This window comes from Ascaphus truei, chromosome 7 (genome assembly GCF_040206685.1).
Source record: "Ascaphus truei isolate aAscTru1 chromosome 7, aAscTru1.hap1, whole genome shotgun sequence".
Taxonomy (NCBI): Eukaryota; Metazoa; Chordata; class Amphibia; order Anura; family Ascaphidae; genus Ascaphus; species Ascaphus truei.
This window is the reverse complement of record NC_134489.1, coordinates 110,785,298-110,810,980: the sequence shown is the minus strand read 5'-3', so window position 1 is coordinate 110,810,980 and position 25,683 is coordinate 110,785,298. Positions and strand designations below refer to the sequence as shown.

Sequence of the window (25,683 nt, the reverse complement as noted above, 5' to 3'; positions counted from 1 at the left end):
ACAGGTAAACGCTCTTTATTATACACTATTTGTAGGATTGAATTCCCAGTTGTACATTTGAAGCTTTATATACAGGCGACAGTGAGACATAAACCAAGACAGATAATCACTTTACACAAGTCAGGTCAGAGATCCGTGCAAAGCGTTTCACACGCAGGAAATCACACGCTACATGCGTGTCCACCCCACGTCATCCGGAGATCTCTAAGGCTGGCGGAATATGCCCCTTTATGGGAACAATTGTCCTGTTCCTTAACCTGCTAAGCACCGGAGCCCACCCTGGCAGCCGGGACGGACTGGTGTGGGAGATGATAAACAAAGAAATAAAACACTGATTATTTCTAACCACGCAAAGGTTTTTCTTTGTACCCGGCAGCCGGCTCTATAACCTCCCCTCTCCCTCATTTAGCCAGCAGTGATTATATCCCAGATTAAAAGGGGCAGGTTAGGGTGGCATATTAGCTTTAGGATGGCATATTAGGGTGGCATATTAGGTTTAGGGTGGCATATTAGGTTTATGGTGGCTGCGGTGGCATATTAGGTTTAGGATGGCATATTAGGTTTAGGATGGCATATTAGGTTTATGGTGGCTGCGGTGGCATATTAGGTTTAGGCCCAGATGTACAAAGCGGTGCTAAGCTTCCGCCTTTACTCCCATTCACTTCCTCTCTCCTATATATGGGGGCGGAGGTGGGCTAAAGAGTAGCCCCCTTTTGTGGATCTGGGCCATAGTGTGCAGCACGGATTGGGTGTACGTCACTTATAGGTGGTATCGGGTACTTTTAGGGTCTACCCACCAATGCAGAAGTTATTTGTGTCTATTTGGCAGGATTGTTTGGGACAGATTTCGGTTTTTATCACTTTAATTTTGTGGGGATTTCTGTATCTCGAGAAATGATCGATTTTATGTTACAAAGAAATGTGATCCAGCGTTTTATTCAGCACACGGCAGGATCGCGATTACTACGCGTGACGCACCCAGTGTGCCCCCGCTGTAACTATAACTGCGTTTCTGTTTGTAGGATCTGGGGACAAAGAAACACGGCCCCTACATATTTACGGCTTTTAGGGGCCTGTAGCACGTGACACAATAACAGGCAAAGCAATGCGTTGCAATCACACCCTGCACCTAAGGGGTTACAATCTTTACACTCACAGCGCAAATCTTCCCAAAACAGCCATTTCCCAGAGTCCCTTCTGTTACCGCTCACACGGTAATGGTTTTACAGCTCCGGTGATGTACATTGATCATGTGATTGGCAGGTAAGGCCTCTGTTACTGTTGTATGTTTCTCACATGTATGAGCTGTCACATGTTTTCCTAAGTAGCCAATAACACAGAGATTATTTTTTTTAACAGTTTATTTAACCCGCGACGTTGTACTGAGACTTTAACCCCTTAACATCTGGTGGTTACAGACCAGACGAGCTCCTTGTACTCTTGTGATCTGATAAACTTTGTAAAAAAACATAGTAGAATTACACAAACACACACATATATGTGAATACATAAATAAACTAAATAAATAAATAAATGTCTGGATACAAGTAAAATCTGTGCACTGTCCACTTAACCCCTTCCTGACCAGAAACCAACAATGAGTTGCTAGCAGCAAAACGGTTAAACCTCTCTGGGCCCTAAGAATATACTTAATTTGCTGGCTCCCCAAAGTCTGACGCTGCAATTCAGCTGCAAAAAAAGCACCAGGTTTGTTTAAGAAAAAAATAATATTTACAGCTACATTTCTCAGGAGGTTTCGTACATAATGTGACATCGGTGAGACACGGCTCTGTTAGCACTGGCCGCAGGGTGTATACACAATCTTTCACTGTCCGACACGGTGTATACACAATCTTTCACTGTTTCACATGGTGTATACACAATCTTTCACTGTTTGACATGGTGTATACACAATCTTTCGCTGTCCGACACGGTGTATACACAATCTTTCACTGTCCGACACGGTGTATACACAATCTTTCACTGTCTGACACGGTGTATACACAATCTTTCGCTGTCCGACACGGTGTATACACAATCTTTCGCTGCCCGACATGGTGTATACACAATCTTTCATTGTCCGACACGGTGTATACACAATCTTTCATTGTCCGACACGGTGTATACACAATCTTTCGCTGTCTGACACGGTGTATACACAATCTTTCGCTGTCCAACACGGTGTATACACAATCTTTCATTGTCCGACACGGTATATACACAATCTTTCATTGTCCGACACGGTGTATACACAATCTTTCGCTGTCTGGCACGGTGTATACACAATCTTTCGCTGTCCGACACGTTGTATACACAATCTTTCGCTGTCTGACACGGTGTATACACAATCTTTCGCTGTCCGACACGGTGTATACACAATCTTTCATTGTCTGACATGGTGTATACACAATCTTTCACTGTCCGACACTGTGTATACACAATCTTTCGGTGTCCGACACGGTGTATACACAATCTTTCGCTGTCCGACACGGTGTATACACAATCTTTCGCTGCCCGACACGGTGTATACACAATCTTTCACTCTCCGACACAGTGTATACACGATATTATACTGTCTGGCACGGTGTGTACACGATATTATACTGTCCGACACGGTGTATACACGATATTACACTGTCCAACACAATGTATACATGATATTTCACTGTCCGACACGGTGTATACACAATCTTTCGCTGTCCGACACGGTGTATACACAATCTTTCACTGTCCGACACGGTGTATACACAATCTTTCACTGTCCGACACGGTGTATACACAATCTTTCACTCTCCGACACGGTGTATACACGATATTATACTGTCTGGCACGGTGTGTACACGATATTATACTGTCCGACACGGTGTATACACGATATTACACTGTCCAACACAATGTATACATGATATTTCACTGTCCGACACGGTGTATACACAATCTTTCGCTGTCCGACACGGTGTATACACGATCTTTCACTGTCCGACACTGTGTATACACGATATTTCACTCTCCGACACGGTGTATACACGATATTATACTGTCTGGCACGGTGTGTACACGATATTATACTGTCCGACACGGTGTATACACGATATTACACTGTCCGACACAATGTATACATGATATTTCACTGTCTGGCACGGTGTATACACGATATTATGCTGTGTCGTACGGTGTGGCACGGTGTGTACCCCTGTAATGTCTCTGTACACCTCCGCTCTCACTGTTCCGCTGCCCCAGATGTTCAGCGAGCGGCCCAGGGGCCTCATGTCCCAGCCGTGTTCCTACTGACGATGAAGTTCTTCACGCAGGGCAGCGGACGCGCATCATTCTGGTGCCGGCGCCTTTCGATGAAGCTGGCCAGGCGCGACGTTTCCAGGGGCATTTTGGAGTAGCCGCCGTTGTGAGACTGCAGCCACGGATGCTGCAGACACGTGCCCACCGTGGGTCTCCAGCGGGCGTCCCCCTGCAGTATGGCCCTGATGAAATCCTGCGCGGCGTGGCTCACGCTGGAGAAGTAGTCGCGCGGGAAGCTGAAGTCCACCCTACAGATGTTCACACACGTCTCCTCACTGCTCTCGTCCAGGAAAGGTGACACTCCACTCAGCATGACATACGTCAGCACCCCCAGGCTCCAAATGTCCGTCCCCAGGGAGACGGGGGTCCCGTGGATGACCTCAGGGGCCGCAAACTCCGGGTTCCCCAGCAGCTTGTGGACGTAGTAGTGTCCAGTTATCTGGACAGCATCTTCCAAGTCTATTATTTTCACCCGAGGCACGGAAATCCGCAGATCTATCAGGAGGTTCTCCGGCTGCGGAAACATAACAACAAGAAGAACGGTTATTACACCCACAAGGAGCCTGTCCCCCGGAGACATAATAACAAGAAGAATGGTTATTACACCCACACGGAGCCTGTCCCCCGGAGACATAATAACAAGAAGAACGGTTATTACACCCACACGGAGCCTGTCCCCCGGAGACATAACAACAAGAAGAACGGTTATTACACACACAGGGAGCCTGTCCCCCGGAGACATACTGTAACAAGAAGAACGGTTATTACACACACAGGGAGCCTGTCCCCCGGAGACATAACAAGAAGAACGGTTATTACACACACAGGGAGCCTGTCCCCCGGAGACATAACAAGAAGAACGGTTATTACACCCACACGGAGCCTGTCCCCCGGAGACATAATAACAGGAAGAACGGTTATTACACCCACAGGGAGCCTGTCCCCCGGAGACATAACAAGAAGAATGGTTATTACACCCACAAGGAGCCTGTCCCCCGGAGACATAACAACAAGAAGAACGGTTATTACACCCACACGGAGCCTGTCCCCCGGAGAGATAATAACAAGAAGAACGGTTATTACACCCACAAGGAGCCTGTCCCCCGGAGACATAATAACAAGAAGAACGGTTATTACACCCACACGGAGCCTGTCCCCCGGAGACATAACAACAAGAAGAACGGTTATTACACCCACAAGGAGCCTGTCCCCCGGAGACATAATAACAAGAAGAACGGTTATTACACCCACAAGGAGCCTGTCCCCCGGAGACATAACAACAAGAAGAACGGTTATTACACCCACACGGAGCCTGTCCCCCGGAGACATAACAACAAGAAGAACGGTTATTACACCCACACAGAGCCTGTCCCCCGGAGACATAACAACAAGAAGAACGGTTATTACACCCACAAGGAGCCTGTCCCCCGGAGACATAACAACAAGAAGAACGGTTATTACACCCACAAGGAGCCTGTCCCCCGGAGACATAACAACAAGAAGAACGGTTATTACACCCACAAGGAGCCTGTCCCCCGGAGACATAACAACAAGAAGAACGGTTATTACACCCACAAGGAGCCTGTCCCCCGGAGACATAATAACAAGACGAACGGTTATAACACCCACACGGAGCCTGTCCCCCGGAGACATAATAACAAGAAGAACGGTTATTACACCCACACAGAGCCTGTCCCCCGGGGACATAACAACAAGAAGAACGGTTATTACACCCACAAGGAGCCTGTCCCCTGGAGACATAACAACAAGAAGAACGGTTATTACACCCACAAGGAGCCTGTCCCCCGGAGACATAACAACAAGAAGAACGGTTATTACACCCACAAGGAGCCTGTCCCCCGGAGACATAACAACAAGAAGAACGGTTATTACACCCACACGGAGCCTGTCCCCCGGAGACATAACAAGAAGAACGGTTATTACACCCACAAGGAGCCTGTCCCCCGGAGACATAACAACAAGAAGAACGGTTATTACACCCACAAGGAGCCTGTCCCCCGGAGACATAACAACAAGAAGAACGGTTATTACACCCACACGGAGCCTGTCCCCCGGAGACATAATAACAAGAAGAACGGTTATTACACCCACAGGGAGCCTGTCCCCCGGAGACATAACAAGAAGAACGGTTATTACACCCACAAGGAGCCTGTCCCCCGGAGACATAATAACAAGAAGAACGGTTATTACACGCACACGGAGCCTGTCCCCCGGAGACATAACAACAAGAAGAACGGTTATTATACCCACACGGAGCCTGTCCCCCGGAGACATAATAACAAGAAGAACGGTTATTACACACACAGGGAGCCTGTCCCCCGGAGACATAACAACAAGAAGAACAGTTATTACACGCACACGGAGCCTGTCCCCCGGAGACATAACAACAAGAAGAACGGTTATTACACGCACAGGGAGCCTGTCCCCCGGAGACATAACAAGAAGAACGGTTATTACACCCACAAGGAGCCTGTCCCCCGGAGACATAACAACAAGAAGAACGGTTATTACACCCACAGGGAGCCTGTCCCCCGGAGACATAACAACAAGAAGAACGGTTATTACACCCACAGGGAGCCTGTCCCCCGGAGACATAATAACAAGAAGAACGGTTATTACACCCACAGGGAGCCTGTCCCCCGGAGACATAACAACAAGAAGAACGGTTATTACACCCACAGGGAGCCTGTCCCCCGGAGACATAATAACAAGAAGAACGGTTATTACACCCACAAGGGGCCTGTCCCCCGGAGACATAACAACAAGAAGAACGGTTATTACACCCACAAGGGGCCTGTCCCCCGGAGACATAACAACAAGAAGAACGGTTATTACACCCACAAGGAGCCTGTCCCCCGGAGACATAACAAGAAGAACGGTTATTACACCCACAAGGAGCCTGTCTCCCGGAGACATAACAACAAGAAGAACGGTTATTACACCCACAGGGAGCCTGTCCCCCGGAGACATAACAACAAGAAGAACGGTTATTACACCCACAAGGGGCCTGTCCCCCGGAGACATAACAACAAGAAGAACGGTTATTACACCCACAAGGAGCCTGTCCCCCGGAGACATAACAACAAGAAGAACGGTTATTACACCCACAAGGAGCCTGTCCCCCGGAGACATAACAACAAGAAGAACGGTTATTACACCCACACGGAGCCTGTCCCCCGGAGACATAACAACAAGAAGAACGGTTATTACACCCACACGGAGCCTGTCCCCCGGAGACATAATAACAAGAAGAACGGTTATTACACCCACAGGGAGCCTGTCCCCCGGAGACATAACAACAAGAAGAACGGTTATTACACCCACAAGGAGCCTGTCCCCCGGAGACATAACAACAAGAAGAACGGTTATTACACCCACAAGGAGCCTGTCCCCCGGAGACATAACAACAAGAAGAACGGTTATTACACCCACAAGGAGCCTGTCTCCCGGAGAGATAACAACAAGAAGAACGGTTATTACACCCACAAGGAGCCTGTCTCCCGGAGACATAATAACAAGAAGAACGGTTATTACACCCACAAGGAGCCTGTCCCCCGGAGACATAACAACAAGAAGAACGGTTATTACACACACAGGGAGCCTGTCCCCCGGAGACATAATAACAAGAAGAACGGTTATTACACCCACAAGGAGCCTGTCCCCCGGAGACATAATAACAAGACGAACGGTTATTACACCCACAGGGAGCCTGTCCCCCGGAGACATAACAACAAGAAGAACGGTTATTACACCCACAAGGAGCCTGTCCCCCGGAGACATAACAACAAGAAGAACGGTTATTATACCCACACGGAGCCTGTCCCCCGGAGACATAACAACAAGAAGAACGGTTATTACACCCACAGGGAGCCTGTCCCCCGGAGACATAACAACAAGAAGAACGGTTATTACACCCACACAGAGCCTGTCCCCCGGAGACATAATAACAAGAAGAACGGTTATTACACCCACAAGGAGCCTGTCCCCCGGAGACATAATAACAAGAAGAACGGTTATTACACCCACAAGGAGCCTGTCCCCCGGAGACATAACAACAAGAAGAACGGTTATTACACCCACAGGGAGCCTGTCCCCCGGAAACATAACAACAAGAAGAACGGTTATTACACCCACAAGGAGCCTGTCCCCCGGAGACATAACAACAAGAAGAACGGTTATTACACCCACAGGGAGCCTGTCCCCCGGAGACATAACAACAAGAAGAACGGTTATTACACCCACAGGGAGCCTGTCCCCCGGAGACATAACAACAAGAAGAACGGTTATTACACCCACAGGGAGCCTGTCCCCCGGAGACATAATAACAAGAAGAACGGTTATTACACCCACAGGGAGCCTGTCCCCCGGAGACATAACAACAAGAAGAACGGTTATTACACCCACAGGGAGCCTGTCCCCCGGAGACATAACAACAAGAAGAACGGTTATTACACCCACAAGGGGCCTGTCCCCCGGAGACATAATAACAAGAAGAACGGTTATTACACCCACAAGGAGCCTGTCTCCCGGAGACATAACAACAAGAAGAACGGTTATTACACCCACAAGGGGCCTGTCCCCCGGAGACATAACAACAAGAAGAACGGTTATTACACCCACAGGGAGCCTGTCCCCCGGAGACATAACAACAAGAAGAACGGTTATTACACCCACAAGGGGCCTGTCCCCCGGAGACATAACAACAAGAAGAACGGTTATTACACCCACAAGGAGCCTGTCCCCCGGAGACATAACAACAAGAAGAACGGTTATTACACCCACAAGGGGCCTGTCCCCCGGAGACATAACAACAAGAAGAACGGTTATTACACCCACAAGGAGCCTGTCCCCCGGAGACATAACAACAAGAAGAACGGTTATTACACCCACAAGGAGCCTGTCCCCCGGAGACATAATAACAAGAAGAACGGTTATTACACCCACAAGGAGCCTGTCCCCCGGAGACATAATAACAAGAAGAACGGTTATTACACCCACACGGAGCCTGTCCCCCGGAGACATAACAACAAGAAGAACGGTTATTACACCCACACGGAGCCTGTCCCCCGGAGACATAATAACAAGAAGAACGGTTATTACACCCACAGGGAGCCTGTCCCCCGGAGACATAACAACAAGAAGAATGGTTATTACACCCACAAGGAGCCTGTCTCCCGGAGACATAATAACAAGAAGAACGGTTATTACACCCACAAGGGGCCTGTCCCCCGGAGACATAACAACAAGAAGAACGGTTATTACACCCACAAGGAGCCTGTCCCCCGGAGACATAACAACAAGAAGAACGGTTATTACACCCACAAGGAGCCTGTCCCCCGGAGACATAACAACAAGAAGAACGGTTATTACACCCACAAGGGGCCTGTCCCCCGGAGACATAACAACAAGAAGAACGGTTATTACACCCACAAGGAGCCTGTCCCCCGGAGACATAACAACAAGAAGAACGGTTATTACACCCACAGGGAGCCTGTCCCCCGGAGACATAATAACAAGAAGAACGGTTATTACACCCACAAGGGGCCTGTCCCCCGGAGACATAACAACAAGAAGAACGGTTATTACACCCACAAGGAGCCTGTCCCCTGGAGACATAATAACAAGAAGAACGGTTATTACACCCACAAGGAGCCTGTCCCCCGGAGACATAATAACAAGAAGAACGGTTATTACACCCACAAGGGGCCTGTCCCCCGGAGACATAATAACAAGAAGAACGGTTATTACACCCACAGGGAGCCTGTCTCCCGGAGACATAACAAGAAGAAGAATGGTTATTACACCCACAAGGAGCCTGTCCCCCGGAGACATAATAACAAGAAGAACGGTTATTACACCCACAGGGAGCCTGTCCCCCGGAGACATAATAACAAGAAGAACGGTTATTACACCCACAAGGGGCCTGTCCCCCGGAGACATAACAACAAGAAGAACGGTTATTACACCCACACGGAGCCTGTCCCCCGGAGACATAACAACAAGAAGAACGGTTATTACACCCACAAGGGGCCTGTCCCCCGGAGACATAATAACAAGAAGAACGGTTATTACACCCACAAGGAGCCTGTCCCCGGAGACATAACAACAAGAAGAACGGTTATTACACCCACAAGGAGCCTGTCCCCGGAGACATAACAACAAGAAGAACGGTTATTACACCCACAAGGAGCCTGTCCCCGGAGACATAACAACAAGAAGAACGGTTATTACACCTACAAGGAGCCTGTCCCCCGGAGACATAACAACAAGAAGAACGGTTATTACACCTACAAGGAGCCTGTCCCCCGGAGAGCTTACACTCTGCTTTGTGCACACGGCACTGAGAGATAAAGCGACTTGGTGACGTTCACAAGGAGAGCGGACACTGGGATTCAAAAGGTACAACCACTTCAAAGGCAGTCACATTACCAACGAGCAGGTTGTAATTGTTGGGAAGTTCCCCTGTTGTGTCGCTGTGACCGTGTCGCTGTGACCGTGTCGCTGTGACCGTGTCGCTGTGACCGTGTCGCTGTGACCGTGTCGCTGTGACCGTGTCGCTGTGACCGTGTCGCTGTGACCGTGTCGCTGTGACCGTGTCGCTGTGACCGTGTCGCTGTGACCGTGTCGCGTTGCCCTGAGCTGCAGAATGACGCAGCGTTATAAATAATGATCCAATTAAGCAGAGACCTCCCGGTTACGTGGGTTATGGGTCACGTGGTTTTAGTGGCTGCCTGTGCAGGATTATTGTACATTACTATGCGATGCACATTCGATGTGATATCGCGCCGGGATTTCGATGCTTGCTGCGGTATTTGAGCCGCTGCCGCTGAATGTGATAACTTTGGCAACATAAAATACTAGTATTGTTATTAATTCAAATATGTTTTTCAATTCTAATATCTTCGGGGGGAAATAGCAGAGATACCGGGGATTACGGCATCAGTCACGCAGATACAGCTGGCACCCACGTGTCACGTAGATACACCAGTACCCACGTGTCACGCAGATACAGCTGGCACCCACGTGTCACGTAGATACACCAGTACCCACGTGTCACGCAGATACAGCTGGCACCCACGTGTCACGTAGATACACCAGTACCCACGTGTCACGCAGATACAGCTGGCACCCACGTGTCACGTAGATACACCAGTACCCACGTGTCACGCAGATACAGCTGGCACCCACGTGTCACGTAGATACACCAGTACCCACGTGTCACGCAGATACAGCTGGCACCCACGTGTCACGTAGATACACCAGTACCCACGTGTCACGCAGATACAGCTGGCACCCACGTGTCACGTAGATACACCAGTACCCAAGTGTCACGCAGATACAGCTGGCACCCACGTGTCACGCAGATACACCAGTACCACGTGTAACGCAGATACAGCCGGCACCCACATGTCACGCAGATACAGCCAGTACCCACGTGTCACGCAGATACAGCCAGTACCCACGTGTCACGCAGATACAGCCAGCACCCACGTGTCACGCAGATACAGCCGGCACCCACATGTCACGCAGATACAGCCAGTACCCACGTGTCACGCAGATACAGCCAGTACCCACGTGTCACGCAGATACAGCCAGCACCCACGTGTCACGCAGATACAACCGGCACCCACATGTCACGCAGATACAGCCAGTACCCACGTGTCACGCAGATACAGCCAGTACCCACGTGTCACGCAGATACAGCCAGTACCCACGTGTCACGCAGAAACAGCCAGTACCCACGTGTCACGCAGATACAGCCAGCACCCACGTGTCACGCAGAAACAGCCAGTACCCACGTGTCACGCAGATACAGCTGGCACCCACGTGTCTCTCAGATACAGCCAGCACCTACGTGTCACATAGATACAGCCAGTACCCACGTGTCTTGCAGATACAGCCAGTACCCACGTGTCACGCAGATACAGCCAGCACCCACGTGTCACGCAGATACAGCCAGCATCCACGTTTCACGCAGATACAGCCAGCACCCACGTGTCACGCAGATACAGCCAGTACCCACGTGTCACGCAGATACAGCCAGTACCCACGTTTCACGCAGATACAGCCAGTACCCACGTGTCACGCAGATACAGCCAGTACCCACGTGTCACGCAGATACAGCCAGTACCCACGTGTCACGCAGATACAGCCAGTACCCACGTGTCACGCAGATACAGCCAGTACCCACGTGTCACTCAGATACGGCCAGTACACACGTATCACGCAGATACAGCCAGTACCCACGTATCATTCAGATACGGCCAGTACCCACGTTTCACGCAGATACAGCCAGCACCCACGTTTCACGCAGATACAGCCAGTACCCACGTGTCACGCAGATACAGCCAGTACCCACGTGTCACTCAGATACAGCCAGCACCCACGTGTCACGCAGAAACAGCCAGTACCCACGTTTCACGCAGATACAGCGAGCACCCACGTGTCACGCAGATACAGCCAGTACCCACGTGTCACGCAGATACAGCCAGTACCCACGTGTCACGCAGATACAGCCAGCACCCACGTGTCACGCAGATACAGCCGGCACCCACATGTCACACAGATACAGCCGGCACCCACGTGTCACGCAGATACACCAATACCCACGTGTCACGCAGACACAGCCAGCACTCACGTGTCACGCAGATACAGCCGGCACCCACGTGTCACGCAGATACAACCAGTACCCACATGTCACGCAGACACAGCCAGCACCCACGTGTCACGCAGATACAGCCAGCACCCACGTGTCACGCTGACACAGCCAGCACACACGTGTCACACAGATACAACCAGTACCCACGTGTCACGCAGACACAGCCAGCACCCACGTGTCACACAGACACAGCCAGTACCCACGTGTCACGCAGATACAGCCGGCAGCCACGTGTCACGCAGATACAGCCGGCACCCACGTGTCACGCAGACACAGTCAGCACTCACGTGTCATGCAGATACACCAGTACCCACGTGTCACGCAGATACAGCCGGCAGCCACGTGTCACGCAGATACACCAGTACCCACGTGTCACGCAGATGCAGCCAGCACCCACATGTCACGCAGATGCAGCCAGCACCCACATGTCACAGATACAGCCAGTACCCACGTGTCACGCAGATGCAGCCAGCACCCACATGTCACGCAGATGCAGCCGGCACCCACGTGTCACGCAGACACAGCCAGTACCCACGTGTCACGCAGCACAGCCAGCACTCACGTGTCACGCAGATACAGCCAGTACCCACGTGTCACGCAGATACACCAGTACCCACGTGTCACACAGATACAGCCAGTACCCACGTGTCACGCAGATGCAGCCAGCACCCACATGTCACGCAGATGCAGCCGGCACCCACTTGTCACGCAGATACACCAATACCCACGTGTCACTCAGACACAGCCAGCACTCACGTCTCACGCAGATACACCAATACCCACGTGTCACGCAGACACAGCCAGCACTCACGTGTCACGCAGATACAGCCGGCACCCACGTGTCACGCAGATACAACAAGAACCCACGTGTCACGCAGACACAGCCAGCACCCACGTGTCACGCAGATACAGCCGGCACCCACGTGTCACGCAGATACAACCAGTACCCACATGTCACGCAGACACAGCCAGCACCCACGTGTCACGCAGATACAGCCAGCACCCACGTGTCACGCAGACACAGCCAGCACCCACGTGTCACACAGATACAACCAGTACCCACGTGTCACGCAGACACAGCCAGCACCCACGTGTCACGCAGATACAACCAGTACCCACGTGTAACACAGATACAACCAGTACCCACGTGTCACACAGACACAGCCAGTACCCACGTGTCACGCAGATACAGCCGGCAGCCACGTGTCACGCAGATACAGCCGGCACCCACGTGTCACGCAGACACAGTCAGCACTCACGTGTCATGCAGATACACCAGTACCCACGTGTCACGCAGATACAGCCGGCAGCCACGTGTCACGCAGATGCAGCCAGCACCCACATGTCACGCAGATGCAGCCAGCACCCACATGTCACAGATACAGCCAGTACCCACGTGTCACGCAGATGCAGCCAGCACCCACATGTCACAGATACAGCCAGTACCCACGTGTCACGCAGACACAGCCAGCACCCACGTGTCACGCAGCACAGCCAGCACTCACGTGTCATGCAGATACAGCCAGTACCCACGTGTCACGCAGATACACCAGTACCCACGTGTCACACAGATACAGCCAGTACCCACGTGTCACGCAGATGCAGCCAGCACCCACATGTCACGCAGATGCAGCCGGCACCCACTTGTCACGCAGATGCAGCCAGTACCCATGTGTCACGCAGATACAGCCGGCAGCCACCTGTGAGAGGAACTGGACCTATAAATACGCACATTCTTGTGCTGCGCATTTTCTACTGCAACTTGCTGCCGACACGGACGTTGCACAGAAACCTTTAAAGGAGCAGTCCCACCTAGAGCCCAAGTGGCACTGAGCAGGAGAGGCCACGTCTCACTGGCACCGATCAGGGCCACGTCTCACTGGCACCGATCAGAGGGCCACGTCTCGGTGGCACCAATTAGGGGGCTACACGTCTCACTGACACGTATCGGGGGGGCCACGTCTCGGTGATTTACCCTTTTTTTTAATTAAAATCTGACGCCGATAAGCATTAGAATTTTTTTTATAGTTGGTTTATAAACAAGGTGCCCGCTCCCTGTAATATTACTGTGCGCTCAGCCACACGCCCCCTCCCCCATCCGCTCCGAGGGACGCACGAGGGAAGGAAACACCCCAACACCCCACTCAGGATCCCCGGAAAACTAAAAATCATATGTAACTTACAAAGAGCACTGCAGCCACGTATTTGTTTTTAGCATGGTTAGATTTGTTTACTCGAGACATAGCTACTCTGACATTGGGTCTGGCACTCCCGCTACATCATCAAGTTCCTGCTCGTTTCCCGCAGGCTGCGTCCACAGTGCAGGAGACGGCGCGAGCGACGGAAACAAACACTAGGACGCCAATGTGCCTGTGTATAGTGCGCGGGGTGACAGGCGCTTTCACGCGACAACCTTGCTTGAATTTGCTACGCGACGGCCGGGTCACGCGAGCGATTCGCTTAATGAGGGTGAGCCAGCTCCGTGATGTCACGGCCGCACCCCCCGACACGCCTCCCCGTCACCTCTGCCTGCAGGACAGAAATCTCTCCTGCTGCAGGCGAGCGTGACGCCGCACGAATGGTCGCGCTCGCACGCATTCACTATGGACGAGGCCCGAGGCGAGATCGTGGCCTTTGCTCCCGTGGAGCGCGGGACGAGATCTATAACGGAATGAGGAGGACACGCCCCCTTCTGTCCCATCATCAGCGACGTGATCGCAAGGGCTGGAGCGGCCGTGGCGCCTGCAGGGTTAAACTAGCCAATCAGTGTCCCTTTCTTTACAAAGACGTTGCCGCCCCCTGCCGTTCCGCTCACCTTCATGTCCAGGTGCGCCACGCGGCAGTTGTGGAGATACTGCAGCGCCTCCATGATGTCGCGCACATAGAACACGATCTTCTCCTCCATCAGCTCGTCGTGATTCATGAGATAATCAAACAGTCGCCCGTCGTCCATCCTGCGGGAAAGCGCGCGCGTTAACGGGAGTCATATTCTTATATTTATCCCCATAACAATGCGGCAAGTGCCAGCCTGGTTACTTATTATTTAATATGCTGCAAATCTTTCAGCGGGAAACACTTCCAACAGGACAGGGGTGAGAAGTGACAGCTATAAAGCAAACACGTAACCTGGGCCCTTTGTTCTATCCAAGCAATATTCTTCTGTAGGGTGACATACTTAAAAACATTTTTTTTTAAATTCAACTCTTAATACTATATTTAATGCATTTTAATACACTGAGCATCCACGTATTTCTACAGCAGGTTTATCCCACCTCCCCAGCAGTGCAAGATCTCTGTAACACTTTCCTGTTTGTGATCATTTGTTGCCAATATTCCAGCAGTTTGAGCTGCAAACTGTAACAATAGATAATGTTACCGTAGTAATATAAGAATACATTGTAGCTGCTGAGTTACACTGACTAAAGGATTGATTGAAGGTGAACGGCGGCCATTTACTGAACCCTGGGAAGCAGGATCTTGGCTAATCGATTTATGGGAGAACTAATCGATTGGCAGTTTAGGTAATTAATTTTCAATAAAGGTAATCAAAGCATGCATAGATTAAAACATGCGGACTCTCTCTTTATAAGTGATCCTACAGTAATAACAGTAATAGAATAATATTATTTCTTGCTAAAAACTTTGAGACGTTTCTGTGCTGAAGACTGATTTAATCCTGTCTCCTACATACAGCGTCAGGGTAACGGGGAACGTATCTCCCGGTGTGCCCGCGGGTCCTACATACAGCGTCAGGGTAACGGGGAACGTATCTCCCGGTGTGCCCGCGGGTCCTACATACAGCGTCAGGGTAACGGGGAACGTATCTCCCGGTGTGCCCGCGGGTCCTACATACAGCGTCAGGGTAACGGGAAACGTGCCCGCGGGTCCTACATACAGCGTCAGGGTAACGGGGAACGTCGCTCCCGGTGTGCCCGCGGGTCCTACATACAGCGTCAGGGTAACGGGGAACGTATCTCCCGGTGTGCCCGCGGGTCCTACATACAGCGTCAGGGTAACGGGAAACGTGCCCGCGGGTCCTACATACAGCGTCAGGGTAACGGGAAACGTGCCCGCGGGTCCTACATACAGCGTCAGGGTAACGGGGAATTAATGCTTCGTTGGGTATCAGTAGGGGCAGTTACACGCTGCCCATTAAGGGGACTGATCTCATATTCCGGCTCTCTCATCATTCCCGCGTTACGCAGCGTTACACATTAGTGCCGAGTCTCAGGGGGGACAAACCTCCCTAGTGATCTCTGTCTAATGCAGGGGCGGCCAACTCCAGTCAGTCTCTGCTTCAGCACAAGTGGCTCAATCAATGGATCAGTCTTTGACTGAGCCAGTGATTGAGCCTCCTGTGCTGAAGCAGGGATATCCTGAAAACCTGACCTGTTGGTGGCCCTTGAGGACTGGAGTTGGCCACCGCTGGCCTAATGCAAGAAACTTGGCTAACGAGCTTTATACGCTTGACCGTAACGAGCTGCTTGAGTTCAGCGCATCGAGGCGTCTCTCAGCCTGGAACGTACAAGTCCATGATTAGGATGTAGGAGCCGGCAGACTCGTAGGTATCGTGGATGGTGATATACTGCGGGTGCTGCAGGTGCTGCGATAAAGCCGCCTCATGCGCCACCTGCTCGCGCTTCCGCAGCTTCTTGCTGATGAATTTCACCGCCACGTCCTTTTTGCTGGTTTTCTGGACACATTTTTTTACAATGGAAAACCTGCCCCTGGGGAAAGAATGTGAGGAGGTCAGAGAGGGCAGGAGGTCAGAGAGAGCAGGAGGTCAGAGAGAGCAAGAGGTCAGAGAGAGCAAGAGGTCAGAGAGCAAGAAGTCAGGGAGGGCAGAGAGAGCAGGAGGTCAGAGAGAGCAGGAGGTCAGAGAGCAAGAGGTCAGAGAGAGCAAGAGGTCAGAGAGGGCAGAGAGCAGGAGGTCAGAGGACAGAGCAGGAGGTCAGAGAGGTCAGGGAGGGCAGAGAGAGCAGGAGGTCAGAGAGAGCAAGAGGTCAGAGAGAGCAAGAGGTCAGAGAGAGCAGGAGGGCAGAGAGCAGGAGGTCAGAGGACAGAGAGTAGGAGGTCAGAGAGAGCAGGAGGGCAGAGAGAACAGGAGGACAGAGAGGGCAAGAGGTGAGAGCAGGAGGACAGAGAGGGCAGGAGGACAGAGAGGGCAGAAGGTCAGAGAAAGCAGGAGGTCAGAGAGAGCAGGAGGTCAGAGAGAGCAGTAGGACAGAGAGAGCAGGAGGTCAGAGAAAGCAGGAGGTCAAAGAGGAGGAGGGCAGAGAGAACAGGAGGACAGAGAGGGCAGGAGGTCAGAGAGAGCAGGAGGACAGAGAGAGCAGGAGGTCAGAGAGGGTGTTATTATATCTCTGTGCGTGTTATTATATCTCTGCGCGTTATTATCTCTCTGTGTGTTATTATCTCTCTGCGTGTTATTATATCTCTCTGTGTGTTATTATATCTCTCTGCGTGTTATTATATCTCTCTGCGTGTTATTATATCTCTCTGCGTGTTATTATATCTCTCTGCGCGTTATTATATCTCTCTGCGTGTTATTATATCTCTGCGTGTTATTATATCTCTCTGCGTGTTATTATATCTCTCTGCGTGTTATTATATCTCTGCGTGTTATTATATCTCTGTGCGTGTTATTCTATCTCTGCGTGTTATTATATCTCTGCGCGTTATTATATCTCTGCGCGTTATTATATCTCTCTGTGTGTTATTATATCTCTCTGCGTGTTATTATATCTCTCTGTGTGTTATTATATCTCTGCGTGTTATTATATCTCTCTGTGTGTTATTATCTCTCTGTGTGTTATTATATCTCTGCGTGTTATTATATCTCTCTGCGTGTTATTATATCTCTGTGCGTGTTATTATATCTCTCTGCGTGTTATATCTCTCTGCGTGTTATTATATCTCTCTGCGTGTTATTATATCTCTCTGCGTGTTATTATATCTCTCTGCGTGTTATTATATCTCTCTGCGTGTTATTATATCTCTGTGCGTGTTATTCTATCTCTGCGTGTTATTATATCTCTGCGCGTTATTATATCTCTGCGCGTTATTATATCTCTCTGTGTGTTATTATATCTCTGCGTGTTATTATATCTCTCTGCGTGTTATTATATCTCTCTGTGTGTTATTATATCTCTGCGTGTTATTATATCTCTCTGTGTGTTATTATCTCTCTGTGTGTTATTATATCTCTGCGTGTTATTATATCTCTCTGTGTGTTATTATATCTCTGCGTGTTATTATATCAGTCTGCGTGTTATTATATCTCTGCGTGTTATTATATCTCTGCGTGTTATTATATCTCTGCGCGTTATTATATCTCTCTGCGTGTTATTCTATCTCTGTGTGTTATTATATCTCTGCGTGTTATTATATCTCTGCGTGTTATATCTCTCTGCGTGTTATTCTATCTCTGCGTGTTATATCTCTCTGCGTGTTATTCTATCTCTGCGTGTTATTATATCTCTCTGCGCGTTATTATATCTCTCTGTGTGTTATTATATCTCTGCGTGTTATTATATCTCTCTGTGTGTTATTATATCTCTCTGTGTGTTATTATCTCTCTGTGTGTTATTATATCTCTGCGTGTTATTATATCAGTCTGCGTGTTATTATATCTCTGCGCGTTATTATATCTCTCTGCGTGTTATTCTATCTCTGTGTGTTATTATATCTCTGCGTGTTATTATATCTCTCTGTGTGTTATTATATCTCTGCGTGTTATTATATCTCTCTGCGTGTTATTCTATCTCTGCGTGTTATTATATCTCTCTGCGCGTTATTATATCTCTCTGTGTGTTATTATATCTCTGCGTGTTATTATATCTCTCTGTGTGTTATTATATCTCTCCGTGTTATTATATCTCTCTGTGTGTTATTATCTCTCTGTGTGTTATTATATCTCTGCGTGTTATTATATCTCTCTGTGTGTTATTCTATCTCTGTGTGTTATTATATCTCTGCGTGTTATTATATCACTCTGCGTGTTATTATATCTCTGCGTGTTATTATATCTCTGCGTGTTATTATATCTCTGCGTGTTATTATATCTCTCTGCGCGTTATTATATCTCTCTGCGCGTTATTATATCTCTCTGCGTGTTATTATATCTCTCTGCGTGTTATTATATCTCTCTGCGAGTTATTATATCTCTCTGCGTGTTATTATATCTCTCTGCGTGTTATTATATCTCTCTGCGTGTTATTATATCTCTCTGCGTGTTATTATATCTCTCTGCGAGTTATTATATCTCTCTGCGCGTTATTATATCTCTCGGCGCGTTATTATATAGTCCTGCAGCATTGCTTTCCAAGTATCACACACACAAGATAAGCGTTTACCTTCCAATCTCCTGCAGCTCCACATACACCTGGTCGAAGTTTTCTTTCCATGAAATAATGGCGCTGTTGGTATTTGTATCTATTACAGACAGAGTTACAGAATCACAAACCGACCCTGTGTATGCCAGGCTCGCTCTCCGCCATTATTTGCGCACCTTACTAAAAATCAACGCCCCCCCTCTCCTCCATCTCTGCCGCCCTCCTAAGGCCGTGCGTATAGTGCCTGCGACGTCGCCCAAAAACAAATACATTGCCACCGCCGCCGCGTGCGCTTATAGTAAGCGCGACGCGGTAATGCATCAAAGCGAGGTTGCGTCGCGGACTCTGGAAGCCGGAAATATTTGATTTTTCATGGGCTGTCGCCTCATGTGACAAATCAAATGCCCGGAAGCCCGTTACGCCGCCGCAAAGCGAAATATAACTTTTGCTAGCCGCGACGGGTGACGTCACCCGTCCCCGGTCGCGGGCACTATACGCGCGGCCTAACCCAAGTCCTCCTACTGAAGATGGGAGTGACCAATGCCAAATCCGGTGCTCCTGTACCGGTCATTGCACCTAAACGGTGTCCCCGGTACATACCAGAGCACACACATACGTGCAATTAGAACGCCAGCATTGTAATAGGATTGGCAATCTGGCGGTAACGCGGCTTATTCTCTAACATTTACCAGATGAACGTGTGGGGTTTGCGTTGTCTTGTTATTAAACACATGTTACATGGGGAAGCCCTTAGAACATTCAAATCGAAATACAAGCACATTATTATTACATATTTTGACCGCGGTCGAGACGTGCAATCGCAGGGGCTGGGAAAAAGACACAACCGCCTCCAGGACAGATCATTCAGAGAGGGAACGAGGGTCAAAAAATGGGGATTAACAGCATTTGTAAAACACAAGATGTCCTGGAACAGGATTCCTATTTCTGTTGCCCCCTGTTCCCCCCCCCCCCTTTCTTTGCAGGTCTGCCTGCTAGCTCTTTATGTAATGTTGTTTGCCCTGCAGTTATAGTTCCCTGTGCGGGGGGGGGGGGGGGGGCGGGGGTTGTAGAGAAAAGGATACATTTAGTTATGTTCTCATCTTCTGGCATGCTGGAGTTGGTTGCCGTGACAAGCCCTGTAATTCCCCTGGCATAGTGGACGGTCCTCTGTCTGTATTCGCAGGTTACTCAGCCCAGTCTCTCTTCCTGTGACATAATTCCCTTAATCTCTCATTCTACCTCAGCAGGCTAAGTAAGCGCTACTCCTGCCTTCCACCTCCTGGTAAGAGTACCGTTTTTTACCTTTTCCCCACTACAAGCCCCCTCAGTGTAGAGAAGCCCCCTCAGTGTAGAGAAGCCCCCTCAGTGTAGAGAAGCCCCCTCTCACTACCCCACCATCTGCCAGTAACTTTGTGTATCTGCTGCTTTCCAACAAAGGGAAGAAAAGACAAAGAACTCGTGGCGCTTGTATTACCCAGCGTACTCCCTGGCCATATATTACCCAGCGCACTCCCTGGCCATATATTACCCAGCGTACTCCCTGGCCATATATTACCCAGCGTACTCCCTGGCCATATATTACCCAGCGTACTCCCTGGCTATATATTACCCAGCGTACTCCCTGGCCATATATTACCCAGCGTACTCCCTGGCCATATATTACCCAGCGTACTCCCTGGCCATATATTACCCAGCGCACTCCCTGGCCATATATTACCCAGCGTACTCCCTGGCCATATATTACCCAGCGTACTCCCTGGCTATATATTACCCAGCGTACTCCCATGCCATATATTACCCAGCGTACTCCCTGGCTATATATTACCCAGCGTACTCCCTGGCCATATATTACCCAGCGCACTCCCTGGCCATATATTACCCAGCGTGCTCCCTGGCCATATATTACCCAGCGTACTCCCTGGCCATATATTACCCAGCGTACTCCCTGGACATATATTACCCAGCGTACTCCCTGGCCATATATTACCCAGCGTACTCCCTGGCCATATATTACCCAGCGTACTCCCTGGCCATATATTACCCAGCGTACTCCCTGGCCATATATTACCCAGCGCACTCCCTGGCCATATATTACCCAGCGTACTCCCTGGCCATATATTACCCAGCGCACTCCCTGGCCATATATTACCCAGCGCACTCCCTGGCCATATATTACCCAGCGTACTCCCTGGCCATATATTACCCAGCGTACTCCCTGGCCATATATTACCCAGCGTACTCCCTGGCCATACAGTATATTACCCAGCGTACTCCCTGGCCATATATTACCCAGCGTACTCCCTGGCTATATATTACCCAGCGTACTCCCATGCCATATATTACCCAGCGTACTCCCTGGCCATATATTACCCAGCGTACTCCCTGGCCATATATTACCCAGGGTACTCCCTGGCCATATATTACCCAGCGTACTCCCTGGCCATATATTACCCAGCGTACTCCCTGGCCATATATTACCCAGCGTACTCCCTGGCCATATATTACCCAGCGTACTCCCTGGCTATATATTACCCAGCGTACTCCCATGCCATATATTACCCAGCGTACTCCCTGGCCATATATTACCCAGCGTACTCCCTGGCCATATATTACCCAGCGTACTCCCTGGCCATATATTACCCAGCGTACTCCCTGGCTATATATTACCCAGCGTACTCCCTGGCCATATATTACCCAGCGTACTCCCTGGCTATATATTACCCAGCGTACTCCCATGCCATATATTACCCAGCGTACTCCCTGGCCATATATTACCCAGCGTACTCCCTGGCCATATATTACCCAGCGTACTCCCTGGCCATATATTACCCAGCGTACTCCCTGGCCATATATTACCCAGCGTACTCCCTGGCCATATATTACCCAGCGTACTCCCTGGCCATATATTACCCAGCGTACTCCCTGGCCATATATTACCCAGCGCACTCCCTGGCCATATATTACCCAGCGCACTCCCTGGCCATATATTACCCAGCGTACTCCCTGGCCATATATTACCCAGCGTACTCCCTGGCCATACAGTATATTACCCAGCGTACTCCCTGGCCATATATTACCCAGCGTACTCCCTGGCCATATATTACCCAGCGTACTCCCTGGCTATATATTACCCAGCGTACTCCCATGCCATATATTACCCAGCGTACTCCCATGCCATATATTACCCAGCGTACTCCCTGGCCATATATTACCCAGCGTACTCCCTGGCCATATATTACCCAGCGTACTCCCTGGCCATATATTACCCAGCGTACTCCCTGGCCATATATTACCCAGCGTACTCCCTGGCCATATATTACCCAGCGTACTCCCTGGCCATATATTACCCAGCGTACTCCCTGGCCATATATTACCCAGCGCACTCCCTGGCCATATATTACCCAGCGCACTCCCTGGCCATATATTACCCAGCGTACTCCCTGGCCATATATTACCCAGCGTACTCCCTGGCCATATATTACCCAGCGTACTCCCTGGCCATATATTACCCAGCGTACTCCCTGGCCATATATTACCCAGCGTACTCCCTGGCCATACAGTATATTACCCAGCGTACTCCCTGGCCATATATTACCCAGCGTACTCCCTGGCCATATATTACCCAGCGTACTCCCTGGCCATATATTACCCAGCGTACTCCCTGGCCATATATTACCCAGCGTACTCCCTGGCCATATATTACCCAGCGTACTCCCTGGCCATATATTACCCAGCGTACTCCCTGGCTATATATTACCCAGCGTACTCCCTGGCCATATATTACCCAGCGCACTCCCTGGCTATATATTACCCAGCGTACTCCCATGCCATATATTACCCAGCGCACTCCCTGGCCATATATTACCCAGCGTACTCCCTGGCCATATATTACCCAGCGTACTCCCTGGCCATATATTACCCAGCGTACTCCCTGGCCATATATTACCCAGCGTACTCCCTGGCTATATATTACCCAGCGTACTCCCATGCCATATATTACCCAGCGTACTCCCTGGCCATATATTACCCAGCGTACTCCCTGGCTATATATTACCCAGCGTGCTCCCTGGCCATATATTACCCAGCGTACTCCCTGGCCATATATTACCCAGCGTACTCCCTGGCCATACAGTATATTACCCAGCGTACTCCCTGCGGCTCCAGAATACAACACAAGGAAATGTCACAAGGTTTGGGGTCCCCGGTACTCTGGGGGCGCCTGTGAATGGGTTCGGGGGGAGAGCTGTGTTCCCTTTCAGAGATTTGATTATTGTGGGTAGTGTGTGTTGTTGTTGTTGTTACTGTTTGATATTATATTTTATGATATTTTTGCTAAAACTGTGGTACCCCCCCCCTCTTCCCTTTCTCCCCCCCTCCTCTTCCCTTTCTCCCCCCCCCCTCCTCTTCCCTTTCTCCCCCCCCCCTCCTCTTCCCTTTCTCCCCCCCCCTCTTCCCTTTCTCCCCCCCCTCTTCCCTTTCTCCCCCCCCCTCTTCCCTTTCTCCCCCCCCCTCTTCCCTTTCTCCCCCCCCCCTCTTCCCTTTCTCCCCCCCCCCTCTTCCCTTTCTCCCCCCCCCCTCTTCCCTTTCTCCCCCCCCCCTCTTCCCTTTCTCCCCCCCCCTCTTCCCTTTCTCCCCCCCCCTCTTCCCTCTCTCCCCCCCCCTCTTCCCTCTCTCCCCCCCCCTCTTCCCTCTCTCCCCCCCCTCTTCCCTCTCTCCCCCCCCCTTCCCTCTCTCCCCCCCCCTTCCCTCTCTCCCCCCCCTTCCCTCTCTCCCCCCCCCTTCCCTCTCTCCCCCCCCCTTCCCTCTCTCCCCCCCCCTTCCCTCTCTCCCCCCCCCCTTCCCTCTCTCCCCCCCCCTTCCCTCTCTCCCCCCCCCTTCCCTCTCTCCCCCCCCCTTCCCTCTCTCCCCCCCCCTTCCCTCTCTCCCCCCCCCCCTTCCCTCTCTCCCCCCCCCTCCCTCTCTCCCCCCCCCTCTTCCCTTTCTCCCCCCCCCCTCTTCCCTTTCTCCCCCCCCCCTCTTCCCTTTCTCCCCCCCCCTCTTCCCTTTCTCCCCCCCCCCTCTTCCCTTTCTCCCCCCCCCTCTTCCCTTTCTCCCCCCCCCCCTCTTCCCTTTCTCCCCCCCCCCTCTTCCCTTTCTCCCCCCCCCTCTTCCCTTTCTCCCCCCCCCTCTTCCCTTTCTCCCCCCCCTCTTCCCTTTCTCCCCCCCCCTCTTCCCTTTCTCCCCCCCCCCTCTTCCCTTTCTCCCCCCCCCCCTCTTCCCTTTCTCCCCCCCCTCTTCCCTTTCTCCCCCCCCTCTTCCCTTTCTCCCCCCCCCCTCTTCCCTTTCTCCCCCCCCCTCTTCCCTTTCTCCCCCCCCCTCTTCCCTTTCTCCTCCCTCCCCTCTTCCCTTTCTCCTCCCTCCCCTCTTCCCTTTCTCCTCCCTCCCCTCTTCCCTTTCTCCTCCCTCCCCTCTTCCCTTTCTCCTCCCTCCCCTCTTCCCTTTCTCCTCCCCCTCTTCCCTTTCTCCCCCCCCTCTTCCCTTTCTCCCCCCCCTCTTCCCTTTCTCCCCCCCCTCTTCCCTTTCTCCCCCCCCCTCTTCCCTTTCTCCTCCCTCCCCTCTTCCCTTTCTCCTCCCTCCCCTCTTCCCTTTCTCCTCCCTCCCCTCTTCCCTTTCTCCTCCCTCCCCTCTTCCCTTTCTCCTCCCTCCCCTCTTCCCTTTCTCCCCCCCCTCTTCCCTTTCTCCCCCCCTTCCTTCCCCCCCCCTCTTCCTTCCCCCCCCTCTTCCTTCCCCCCCCCTCTTCCTTTCTCCCCCCCTCTTCCTTTCCCCCCCCCCCTCTTCCCTTTCTTCCCCCCCCTCTTCCCTTTCTCCCCCCCTTCCTTCCCCCCCCCCCTCTTCCTTTCCCCCCCCTCTTCCTTTCTCCCCCCCTCTTCCTTTCCCCCCCCCTCTTCCCTTTCTTCCCCCCCCTCTTCCTTTCCCCCCCCTCTTCCTTTCCCCCCCCCCTCTTCCTTCCCCCCCCCCTCTTCCTTTCCCCCCCCTCTTCCTTTCCCCCCCCCTCTTCCTTTCCCCCCCCCTCTTCCTTTCCCCCCCCCCTCTTCCTTTCCCCCCCCTCTTCCTTTCCCCCCCCCCTCTTCCTTTCCCCCCCCCCTCTTCCTTTCCCCCCCCCTCTTCCTTTCCCCCCCCTCTTCCTTTCCCCCCCCCTCTTCCTTTTCCCCCCCCCTCTTCCTTTCCCCCCCCCTCTTCCTTTCCCCCCCCCTCTTCCTTCCCCCCCCCCCTCTTCCTTTCCCCCCCCCTCTTCCTTTCCCCCCCCCCTCTTTCCTCCCCCTCTCCCCCCCCTTCCTTTTTCTGTATCCCGCCTGTGTTTTTCTACAATACCAATAAAACATAAGTTATAAA

At 51.3% G+C, this 25,683-nt stretch overlaps 1 protein-coding gene across 1 annotated transcript in view; it reads right to left on the bottom strand.

Moving 5' to 3' along the window:
* The window catches only part of LOC142500019 (kalirin-like), a 297,527-nt gene continuing 271,844 nt past the window's right edge, over nucleotides 1-25,683 (bottom strand). Inside the window, exons 22-25 of the mRNA XM_075610076.1 lie at nucleotides 19,333-19,411; nucleotides 16,504-16,704; nucleotides 14,793-14,931; nucleotides 1-3,811 (exon numbers count right to left, since the gene is read on the bottom strand). Coding sequence (XP_075466191.1) covers nucleotides 3,266-3,811; nucleotides 14,793-14,931; nucleotides 16,504-16,704; nucleotides 19,333-19,411 — 965 coding nt within the window. The 3' untranslated portion in view covers nucleotides 1-3,265. The remainder of the gene's footprint in view (nucleotides 3,812-14,792; nucleotides 14,932-16,503; nucleotides 16,705-19,332; nucleotides 19,412-25,683) is intronic.